Genomic DNA, 12819 nt, shown 5'->3' on the forward strand with positions numbered 1-12819 from the left:
TACGAATGAGAAATAAAGAAAGTGAAAGAGCGGGGAAGAGGGTCTCTGGGGGAACAAATCTGCTGCATTTCTGTATTTCAGAAGCAGGCCGGCGGCGTGCCCCCCTCCCACCTCCTCCCTTGGTCTCTGTGTCTTCGTCTTTCAAGTGGGTTTTATCTTCTCCTGTGGAGCGGGTCATGTGTCTGGCAGCCAGAAAGAACCATGTGATGTTAATCCAACATCCTTCCCTCCACCCACCCTGCCCCCCTCCGACTTTTCACCACTCAATTCCCCCAACACACAGACATAGATCTTCAGTACCTCATACAGAGGGAGGTGGGGGGCGAGTTCTCAAAGTTACCAGGGAATTATGTGGCCATAAAGAAAGGTAACAAGCTAATGTTTATTCACCTTTCTCTCTTTAATAATTTTTTGTGGTCAGGATATTACGGAAACCTAAAGCTATGTCAATTGTGAAGTCAATCTATAATGCGGTGGCCTCAAGTTTAAAGGTGAGTTGGGATCTCTGTTGTGCTCCAGTTATCTGCTGTGGCTAGATCTTCAGGAATGTCCTCCAGGGTGGACTAGGGCTCTGATGCAACTCGAGATCCAAAGGTCTGATCAATGGACTTGCAAACAACACTGGATCAAATCTCATGAGTTTGAAGATGTCATGACTAGTCCATTATTTGGTCCAGAATGCTATAAAGCCCTGTGAAAGAAAAGTAAAAACAAACTGATGTGCACTGAATGAGCTGTACTAATGAACCATGGTTTTACTATAGTAATATTGTTGCAGCTATGACCGTAATAACCATGGGTCATTTTGTGGTTTCTATGGTTTTATTACAAATACTATTGTTAAAATATATTTACTGCAGATTTACCATGGGCAATTTTAATAAGGGCATACAAGACCACAAGGTTGGTTTGAAAAACCTGTGTTTTATTAACGTTAACTTTGTAGATGCTTTATGTCTTTGGAACTTACTATGGCAAATAAATATGGCAATTGCATAACATCATGGTATATTTCAAAGTACCATGGTATTACTGTTTTTAAGACAAGGTACCATGATAATAACATGTTTTTGAACACTTCTTCCCATCCGTATCATGGTAATACCATGGCATATGGCTAGTTATCTCATAATACCGTTATATATATATATATATATATATATATATATCAATGAAGTATTGTTTTTTTAGACAATGTACCATGGTACTACGCAAGGGAATGACTTTTGGGTGGGCCTCAATAAAAATGGATGGGACAAATATTTGCCCAATTTTTTTTTCTCCAACTTTTCCAGAAAAGTTTAACACATTTAAACAGTTCTTTCACACATTCAGAAAGCAGAATTTATGCATTTTTTAACTATTTCATAAATATATAGTTGAAGTAAAAAAAAATTATCCCTAATATTCTGGTTGGGCCTTGGTCTAAGTTGGTGGACCCAGACTCACCCCAGCCCACCCTTGGATATGCCAATGGTAATACATTTTTGGACACTATTCTTTGAACTTCCTTGGACAACTATGTCAATACTATGGTGTCCGAATATGATACTTGCATTTTACCATGTTATATATTGGATTTGTTGTTGTTGGACATGGTGCTGTAGGACCATGGAATTATTTTTCTTATTATTATTACTTTAATTTTTTTATTGAAGGGACCGTGATAATAATAATAATACAAAGTTTTGAACACTTTTATTCCAACTATCTTGGAGTAACATGTTAATATGGTAATCATATAGTACCATGGTAAAAACATCTGATACCATCACCACGACAGCCTATTTTGGGAAAACGTAATCACATGTGCTTCAAATTGATTTTACCATTATGTAAATAAGGATAGATAGTGAGAACTAAAACTGTTGAAAGTTGTGTGACTGTACTAAGCCTAAACTTTCCCGTTAATGCATATGTGGCGGACTGTAGCACCGCCGACAGCAGCGCCGCACTGATCGATCCGTATCGATTGTCCCTGACGAGCTGTTCCACTTTCCAGCCAATGCACGCACGCCCGTCTGCGATTGGGAAGGAGCCCGAAACGGAGAAATTTCTGCCGCCCTGGCGGTGTCACTTCCCCACACTTCAGCTGGCCGCCTGCCAAACAGACAGGACGCTCACAAGAGGTGGAGTGGACTCGCGAGGCGACGAGGAAGAGCGGTCACGAGCGAGCGAGTGGACGGACGGACAAATGGACACAAACACAACAAAGTTGTTTTTCTGTGACATGGAACGTCACTGACACACCAAACACAGAGAAATGCTTATGGTAAGGACCAGTCACTTTCATTTCTTCTCAAAGATTTATTATGTCTGTCAGTTTTGATGATGGACTAGATAAATAACTCATAAATAAGTTGTTTTGAATAATTAAGCACAGATCTCATTTCATGTAAATATACTTTATTAGGCATGTGATTTATTGTATTATTAAAGGTTTGCAGTTATACATATGTTGTATGTATTTATAAGTACTAATGTGTAGGCTCTAATTTTTTTAATGTTTAATTAACAAACATCAAATTCCATATGTAGAATGTTTAGAAATGACGCCTGAAGCATCACGAGGAGCATGACCTTTTTAAGCGATAAAACTATTGCATCTAATTGTGTGTAGGTCTCCCTGCAGAAGGCCACCAAAACAGCACCAACCTGCATCACAGAATAGTGTTCAGAGATGATATTCTTCTCAACACAATTGTACAGAGTGGTTATCTGAGTTACCATAGACTTTATCAGTTCAAACAAGTCTGGTCATTCTCTGTTGACCTCTCTCATCAACAAGGTGTTTCCATTCACAGAACTGTTTTTTGTTTTTGGCACCATTCGAAGTAAATTGTAGAGACTGTTGTGTGTGAAAATCCCAGGAGATCAGCAGTTACAGAAATACTCAAACCAGCCCATCTGGAATCATCAATCATCCATGTGATTATCTAATCAGCCAATCATGTGGCTGCAGTGCATAAAATCATGCAGATACGGGTCAGGAGGTGATCTCAGTGATTTGGAGCCTGGCATGATTGTTGGTTCCAGACGAGCTGGTTTGAGTATTTCTGGGATTTTCAAGCACAACAGTCTCTAGAATTTACTCAGAATGGTGCCAAAAACAAATAACATCCAGTGCGCGGCACTTCTGTTGATGGAAATGCCTTGTTGATGAGAGAGGTCAACAGAGAAAGGCCAGCCTGATTCAAACTGACAAAGTTTACACTGTAAAAATGATCCTGTTAAATTCACGGTAAAAAACTGGCAACTATGGTTGCCAGAAATTCACCATAAAAAATATGGTAACCACATTTCAGGCTTTACGGGATGTAATTTTGATGCCTGTATATTTTATGGTGCATTACCGTTGTTTATATGATCAAATTATAAACTTGAAATATTAACTGTCTGAAACTTTAAAAATCTGCTTTTCACTTTTATGATGTGACAAAAGAGCACATGATGACATGAAGTTCATCAATAGAGGTCCTTCCAGGAGTAATGACTAATAAACATGTAGAGGCAGCGCTCAGTGTCACTCACACAAACACTAAACACCATCAGTTATAACACAGAACACCCCAATGGACATAACTGATTTTATGATGAAATTAACTGGGTCATGCAGGGAATTCTGGTAACACCCGATTATAGTTTTTTTTACCGTAATTGTAACAATATTTTACCTGTACTCTCTTGTTATATATTATATACATTCTTACTGTTAATTATACAGAAAATCATACTTTTTACATTAAAAATATAAATATATACATAATATTACTGTAAAACTAAATGTATTTTCTTTTAAATATCTAATTACCGTATGTTTTAAGGTTTACCCATTAACCAATTAACGCTTTTTTTTTTACTGTAGCATTTTTACAGTCTTTTACTATTAAAATAAAATAAATTACAGTAATTTAAAAAATGTTTACAGTGTACGGTAATTCAGATAACCGCTCTGAAAAATTGTGGAGAGAATGTGGGTTGGTGCTGTTTTGGCAACACGAGGGGGACCTAAACAATATTAGGCAGGTGGTTTTAATGTTGTGGGTGATCAGTGTGTATATATATTATATTATATTATATTATATTATATTAGTTCAGATATTTGAGTGTATATGTTCATATTCAAATCCCAATAGTATTTGGGAAAAGATGTCACATATATGAAAAGCCCAAATGTAGTATTTTGAAATATGTGTTCCATTAAATGATTTAAATAATGAAAATATGTGAAAACCAGTAAAATCTATGTATGAACATATATTTTAAATGTTTGTTTTACATATATTGTCATATATAGGATTTATGTAGTTTCTATTTGCATCTAGCCTAATTGAGTGATTTCTTGCTTTGCATATTAAAATATTCAATATAATTCAGCACCAACTTCCTGGAAAGCATTAATGTGCAAAAGTTCTAATATGGCAAATTAATCATCTGCTGGAGGGGGATAATCTGAGCGCAGCCAACAGCCATTACAGTCAACAATGGGCTGAGTCTCCAACCCTCTCCATAAGAAGTGCTCTCAAAACTAGCCTATACTTCATTCATTATTTCACTCTCATATGCAAACACACACAGAGAGAGAGATAGACATCCCCACCACACACCTCTTTAACCACTTAGAGCTTTTATTTATTTTTTTCCGCGACCGAAAGTCCACTTCGGTTTTTGTGTGAAGCTCCAAAAATCTATGAAATGTGTTTGCATGTTCTTCTTCGGGAGCGAGGATGTGGAGGTGGGATAGAGAGACGCGAGAGGTTGGAGGAGCCCACGCGCTCGCTTTCGGACAAAGTGCGTTCTGCGCGTCTCTGCCGGTGTTTGCTGTTAACTGAAGAAACAGCGAGGAGATTTCTGTTTGGGTGAGCATTTCCTTGCATTTGGGGTCTTTTTCTATTCTTCTTTATTCTTAATTTCAATACAAATCTCCACAGCGCGTGAGAGAGCCGGACCGCTCGGACAGTCACAAGGCTCCCGTAGGCTCGCGCCAGCGCGTCCGTCGGTCGGTAGGTGCGAATATAAAAACAACCTATATTTACACATATGCATATAGTCTATATCTAAAGGAGGGATATTTAGACTGTGTCTTAAAGTTACAATGACATACTCCTGAGAGGAATAAGTTGGCACTGAGATAACAAGGGAATGTCCGTTCATTTAACCATCACGACGTGTTGGCGCATACCGAGCGTTGTCACCAAAGACACCTCGCACGAGACACAAAAGGGATTTTGTTTTACTTTAAAAAATGCTTGGCATTACAACTGCATGTCATTTTGCACATAGTCGGGCATGCATTGGTTTAATTGGTGCAACTTTGGCACGGGTAACCAAATAGGCGCGCGGAATAGTTGCATTTACGCTTGTTTGTTTCTGCCCATCGCCAGTTGTTTAGTTGTTGTGTTATCACTGTAAACAGCTACTATTGTGACATTTTGTGTTTTTAATGACCTTTTGGTTATTTGGAAATACTGAGTGGGAATAAATGAATTAGGCTATTTAAATGATTTCAGAATTCCTCACGGAGAGGCGGAAGTGTGCTTACAAAATTAAAGCCTGTTACGTTGCGTTATTAACCCATTATGAGTTGCATGCAAACTTTTTATGTGCGTCGCATATTTGTAGGCTATTTCAAATATTTAAATCATTTTGGCGTGAATAGCAATATGAAATGAATCCAGGTCTATTACAGGGGATTGGAATCGGGCGCGATGAATGGGTTTAAATGAGGTGATTGTTCGACTGTAACGAGTTGACATACAGCTCTTGATAAGCAGGTCATCTCGTTTAGGGAGAGGTGGCTATTTGTGCAGGTTGTTCTATTGTTCCCCTGGTGATGTCCAGATCTCTCTACGTCGCGCTATTGTCCCTCTATCTCTCTCGCCGCAATACCGGACACAGAGCCTCATATACTGTATGTTTAACCTGCCTGGCACATTTGAAATGAGGTAATCCAGAATTACATTGCTGAAGCATCTGGTTAAGCATTGAAACTGTTGCTAGGAACTTATTTATGTGTAAGAGGTAAATCATTCACAGAATCCCTCACTACAGGATCCAGGCAGATTTTGTCCTGGTTTTACCTGCAGATGAGGTGTACTACCTGTCTCGAGTATGTATTTACTCCTATAATGACTCTTCTCTTATGGATGTGATGTAGCCTACTCATAATTGATATGGCCATGTGTTTAGATAGAAGACAGACAATAGTTTTAATGGTCAAATTTGTTAGCAATAGGTGTTTGCTGCCTGTATGCATGGCTTATGTTGCAGTATTTATTTATTTATTTTTCTATGATTCATGGTTGTGTAAGGGTCAGAAATCAACTTTCCCTTTAAGGGGCAATATTTACCCATTGATATTCAGGAGAATAATACATATACATTCAACCAATATACATACAATCAGCATCAACTTGTATTTTATACAATAACATGTATAAATATGCCAAAACAGAGCAATTAATTATTTTATTATTATTATTTATTTTGAAATGAAGAGGCATTTTTGTCAACTTCAGTGTAATTTTTGCCCTGAGCCCCCCTTAATTTCTGCTCTTTGACAAATTACAAACCCCAAATATTCTGTTTAGCGGATGATCAATTCGTAGTGTTCGATGACCAGTTCTTTCAATTTTACTTTTGAAAGCCCTCCTACCTTTAATATTTTGTTGCTAGCATTCATGTAGCTTAATTGGTAAAGCATGACACTAACAACAACAAGGTTATAGGTTCAATCCCAGGGAACGCATGTTCTGATAAAAACAATGCCTTGAATACACTTGAGCATCGCCTTGGATATAAGCATCTGCCTTACCTACAGTACATGGTTACAACCTAAATTATTTTGAATTTTTTTCACTACTTGATATTATTAGCATACTTAATTGAGGCTTTGCACTTAATTGAAATGTTAAGTCCTTGATGTGCGAGTGTACGTGTGTAAGTGTGGCTGAGTTTGCACCTGACATCCTGATATCGCCATTGGTTCACCTCAGGGGCTTTGTGGTGGAGCTCACAACTACAGTTCTGTAATAGAACAGACCCCCTGTGGACCCTGATAGTCGTCTCTCACTGAAAGGCAATTGCTGTCACACAGATCGAGTTCTTGCGCATAAAGGTTATGAAATATAACAGTTTAACATACTCAAAAGTGTCCAATTCAGTAGCCACACAGCATCATTTTTCAGTGTGTCAGCATGTGTCGGTCATTTATAGGCATTTCATTTCTTTGCAAGGACATAGCACAAAACATAATCATCACTAAAACAGATATCTACTCCAGATAGTATAACACATACATTTTTCAGCAGTTGAGGACAGAATGTGATGGCGTGCAGTGAGAGAAAGAGGATTCAAATATCTAATTTAAAGTATTTAGGGGAGCTTGCTAAGACTTAAATCAATTGTACTATTCCTCATAATTAAGGCTAAGATATACTTGCTTTTCCTGCGTTCTGTTCCGTCTTGCGCACTGTCGAGCACTTCGGTCTGCCAAAGTATTCTCTTGTGACTGCGAGCCCATACGGACACATTCGACACATGCACGCTATGACTGCTTTGTGATCTCTTCAGTATAGTCAACTCTAGGCACATAAGCAGACGACGCGCACAGACGCGGACGGTCCACGTGTCTAGAGAAAATGGGTGCATGCAGGCGGAATGCGAGTACTGTGCTGATGATGAAACTTGCCTAGACATAGTGGCGCACAGAAACTGACAAAAAGGGATGGGAGTGGTCTAGTTGGCGGTGGGCTCCTTTTGATTTTGGTCAGTAATGAACCACTTAGCGACAACCCAGAACACCATAGCAACTGTATAACAAGACACTAAAAACCACTGACAACACTTAACAACTGCTTAGCAACCCCCTGGCAACCACCAACAACACCGTAGCATTTTGGCGGCTAGTTTGCGCGAACAAGAACCATTCACATTTCCTTCAGAAAATGAAAAAACTTTGTGGTCCACTACAAGGCAAAACAGATATGGCAGTTCCTACACGCTCCTTATGTTCGGACTAGTGTTGGAAACAGAGAACCGTTTCTTATTTAGAGCTGGTTCCATTTATTTTAAAGTACCATAACCGTATGATTTTGGTTCCATTAACAGCTCTCAAATGCGCATTCTTCCACTGATACAGACCGGACAGCATACTAAAATACACTGACAGTATTTCCAGTACTACCATTTTGTGGCAATGTAACACTATGATTCAATTAGCAGCGCAGTATAACCAATGAAGCCTGATTCCAAACGAATGACTCTTACAAGATGGTTCTCTACTGTGCAAAGAGTACAGCGTGTGGTTTGATTCAGCACAAATGACTGTAAAGAACTCATTCTTTTGACTCTACAGCACGACCATTGTAGCCCGATACCAGAACAACTGATTCTGAGTCAGTTCTTTTGAATCGACACTGCAAAACATACAGCACTACCTCAAAAAAAGGGCCCTTTTATGCTGGTTCGTTTTAGTGAATGAAAAACTTACTGAACTGCAAGTCATTCACCTTTTGCAAGAATCTGTTCTGTTAAAATATTAAATCATCTCATTGTCAGGTAATTTCCAAATATGTTTCCCCTAAAGTACTAAAAGAATTGTAAATGGAACCGTTAAGGAACTGGAATCATTAGGAGGAATCTGAACCGGAATCGTTAAATTCCTTATGATTTCCATCCCTAGTTTGGGCTGTACACCCTCATCCTTTCCAAATGAACCATGTATCTCATCAAACCTCTCATGCATTTTATTAACCTTATCCCTCTCTCACATTTACATCTTTTTTATCTCTAGAATTATCAGGCCTTTGCAGATGGATCCATAAGATGTTCATGAGACAAAAATAGTGTGGACCACATCTCAAGCGGGTTGATTCTCCAGCTGTGTACACATCAATTTTGTCTTGGCTTCAATCAGACGAGGAGCATTGAGACTCTTTACCCCCTTCATTCACACCCCTCTTATCTCCCTCTCCCTCCCCCTCAAGCTGTGGCCCATGTCTGCCAGCGGAGGGTCCATGGAGGGAAGCCGAGCCATAGAGGACGAGGCGCAGGACAGCAGCTGTGGGGACGAAGAGTCGTCTCCGGTGGTTGAACGAAGAAACCGCAGCGGTATCATCAGCGCTCCACTCAGTAAGAGTCTGAAACGATCACGAGCTCTCTCTCAGTACATCGCAACCTGTTCGGCTGCAGCCGTCGCTAGTGTTGCAAATGCTAACAGACTTGCTCAGAGCTCCATGGTGGCATCGGGTGTCAAAGCTCACCCTACACCCGGACAGCACAGAGCACAGGTTGGGTATGCCAAACTGGACCGGGGTGCTCTACTGTCTGGTCTACTGGACTCTCCCAGCGGCCTTCATCTTGCCCAGGCCGCTGAGCTTCTGCGCCGTGCTGGCATGCTACTTCCTGTAAGTGACCCGTCCAATGGCAGTGTGGGCGGGGACATGGAGACAGTGTCTGCTACTGATTCGTTGGGCAGTGTGATGGACTTCCCATTGCTTGGCAACGGCGGACTAGGTGGCAGCTTTCCTTATCACCCGGGGCTTTTCATCATGACGCCAGCGGGTGTGTTCCTTGCTGACGGAACGCTTTCTCAAGTGACGAGTGTGTCAGAACTCCAGCAGACACAGAACGAGATTTCGTCAGCCATCAGTGCCAACGGGAAAAAGAAACGGAAGCGCTGCGGATTGTGTCCACCTTGCCGGCGCAGGATTAACTGCGAACAGTGCAGCAGTTGCCGCAACCGGAAAACCGGCCATCAGATCTGCAAGTTCCGCAAGTGTGAAGAGCTTAAAAAGAAACCCGCAGGTGGGCTGGAGGTAAGATGGTGAGCAATGAGCATGGTCATGTCTACAAGGGAACCGTCGAGCTGGGGCTAAGGGTTAGGGGGTAGAGTTAAGTTTAGGGGTAGGCTTAGGGTTTCTGTGCATCTCCAAATAAACAATAAACACAAAATGTTGCACATGACTCTCGCAAGACTTTCCCCAGCCCAACGGTTCCCCTTTTGACATGACCAGTGAGCAGTTAATCTATAAAAAATATCTGCAGCATGCACAACACAATGTCCCTGCTTCAAAACCAGCTTAACCAGCATGCAATTCCCATGCTGGTCTTGGCTGGTTAGTGCTGGTCTAACTGGTGGACCAGCATAGCCATGCATATTACCTGCAAAACATAGCTGGTGAAGGTGGTTGACCAGTATGGTCTTTTTTATGAAGCTGGTTAAGGAAAAGCATGGTAGGGTCATTAGCACATTGCATCCCTTTCTGGGTGACCAACACACAAAACTCAACATAAGCTGTTGACCGGCAATGCTGGTCTTTTCAATTTTGTCATCTTACACCTTTACTTGTTGGGAAAAATAGCTGGAAAGGCAACACTGTTGTGAAAATAGTTAAACTACTGTCACACTATTGTATAGCCTAATGTATTTAAATTATCAACTCATCGTGGGGCCCTAGAGAAAGCACAAATCACACTAAAAACTGTATATTTAGGCTGGTCCAGCAAATCGGAATGTATGTTTTAGAGTAAACGACAGTCGATCCCTCTATTAATAGGTGATTTGTTCCTTTAGCTAAAGGACTTCCCTTACTACAGCCTCCATATTTCTCCTATACATTTTTCTATGAGTGACCTATCTATCTCTTCTTCCTGTACTGTCCTGTACTGTAGCTTCCATTCAAAATCAACACAAATGATGGTTGAATGCAAGCCGGATTCAAACTTTTACCACCTGCATGGGCACCACAGCTCCATGCATATGAGTGATGCAAGTTTAATTTGTCTTACATCATTTTCCAATTGCATTTGCTGATCCTTATCAATAAAAAAAAACACAAGCAGAATACATGTCTGTGTAAATCATTCTTAAAGTCATTCATAACGGATAGTTCACCCAAACATTCTGTCATAATTTACTCACCCTTATGCTTTTCTTTATGACTTTGTATCCTCTTTGGAACACAAACAGAAATGTTTGAAAGAATGTCATACGTGTTTGCAACACCAAAATGAAGGTAACTTAATGACAGAATTACAATTTTTGGGTGAAGTATCCCTTTAAGTAAATTATTGCATTCAATTCAATTCAGTTACACAGACATTTGTTATGCTTGTGTTCTACAAGGGATGGTATATCTACATTACTCATCCTGTCAAATGACATACTGAATGTAGTTTTCCTCATAGCCATCTCTGTTAACGTAACTTGAGATGTTTCTGCTTGTTTACAGGCAGTCACATGTGGAAATGAGCTCTGAGCCTCTGCTGATGCAAGCTAATTACAGTCTATGTTTGTGACATTGATGTCATGATAAGATTTGATCTAGTTGGGTGTTTATTTTTTGTAAGGAAAGTGTTGATACATCATGTTGTTGTGAAGGTTCCTCTACACTGCCCGCTATGATTCTGAGGTTCATTTTCATTTTAAATGAATTTGGATGCATCTGAAAACTATATTGTATTTAACTAACACCATGTTCCAACCAGTCGTGACAGACAAGTTTCTGTCCTGAAAGTAAAACTGTTATAATGTGAATTTGGCCAATGAGATATTACTGTGGGTGGAGCTCTCCATCACAGCATGACAGTGGCTTGTCTCAATTGTATACTAGTTTACTACTTACTGAATACTGCGTAGTAAACTCTGTATAGAGATTGCTAAGACATGTGACCAAATGGGCGGCAACGTCATCAGAACGCAAAGGATTATGGGTATGTTTGGCCCGTTTACATGGGCTGGCATCGCATAGCAGGCTGTTCTGGCATGAAAATAATAAAAAATTAGCGTAAAAACAGAATATAATCCTACAAAATGCAGCGGTCTAAAGAAAACATTGTCGGACCATACCGCCTAAAACTAAATCCTAATGCAAAGACGAGGTATGACGAGAAAATAAAGGGAATCAAAGGACTGGATCCTTACGAGCATAGAGACTGGTCAGGGGACATCAACCTGTTGCCCAACTTCCAGCACCCATATATATACCCACAGACATGTGCATGTATGCACTAACATATCATGTATATATATATATGTATATATATATATATATATACACACGACTACATGATATTAAGTGTTAGTGCATACATGCACATGTCTGTGACTTATCACCCACAACCTACCTCATACATTTCCAGTTATCTTTTCTATGGTCTATTTATAATGTAAATGTATTCATCTAAATTTATTTACATGTTACATATGTAAAGAAACTGAAATTAAGATGGTTGTTACTACTATTTAAGTTGTGTAATTGTGTTTGCAACCAAATAACACTGATTTTGCAAAATTCTTCCTTAATACAGACAAAGGAGGCAGAATGCCAATCAGTCTTTGTGTATTTTATTTACAGAGATGGCTAAAAATCATTACATGTGAGAAGTGACATTACAAAATCTTTTGAAAAAAAACAAAAACACATTTACATATTAGATGTGAGCATGGTGTATAATTCTAACACGACGGCTTCACAAAAATACTTGGACACATATTGGTCAAAGCACAGCACTCCCAAACCATAATTATAGTCTTATCCTCCACCTCTCAAGGCACCCCAAATCCCAGACGTATTGTGTCATTTAATATGTTAAACTTAGAGCGCATACACCCGATCACTCGCTCCACGTGGATCCTGACATGAGCTAACTTCCTGGTCTGTGGCCCCTGGTGAAGGCAGGTATTTTCAGTGTAGCACCCACAAGGGCAACACTTTCTTTAATATCAGTGCCCGGCGATGGGGGTGGATTCACGGGACCTTCCATCTCAGTTGCAGGTGTAGTGTTGTCTGACAGTAACAATAAAAATAAATTGTG

At 39.9% G+C, this 12819-nt stretch overlaps 1 protein-coding gene across 5 annotated transcripts in view; it reads left to right on the forward strand.

Moving 5' to 3' along the window:
* The first annotated feature begins 203 nt into the window (after window positions 1–203).
* Window positions 204–12819, forward strand: part of LOC127617041 (CXXC-type zinc finger protein 5-like) — a 28338-nt gene continuing 15722 nt past the window's right edge. For 2 of the 5 annotated variants that reach the window (XM_052088910.1, XM_052088911.1), the window contains exons 1-2: window positions 4502–4859; window positions 8795–9818. In XM_052088910.1, coding sequence (XP_051944870.1) covers window positions 8997–9818 — 822 coding nt within the window. In that variant the 5' untranslated portion in view covers window positions 4502–4859; window positions 8795–8996. Of the gene's footprint in view, window positions 368–2002; window positions 2273–4501; window positions 4860–8794; window positions 9819–12819 lie in introns of those variants that run through there. The other 3 variants (XM_052088907.1, XM_052088909.1, XM_052088908.1) reach the window with 2 other exon arrangements.

The sequence above is a fragment of the Xyrauchen texanus genome, chromosome 23, assembly GCF_025860055.1.
Source record: "Xyrauchen texanus isolate HMW12.3.18 chromosome 23, RBS_HiC_50CHRs, whole genome shotgun sequence".
Taxonomy (NCBI): domain Eukaryota; kingdom Metazoa; phylum Chordata; class Actinopteri; order Cypriniformes; family Catostomidae; genus Xyrauchen; species Xyrauchen texanus.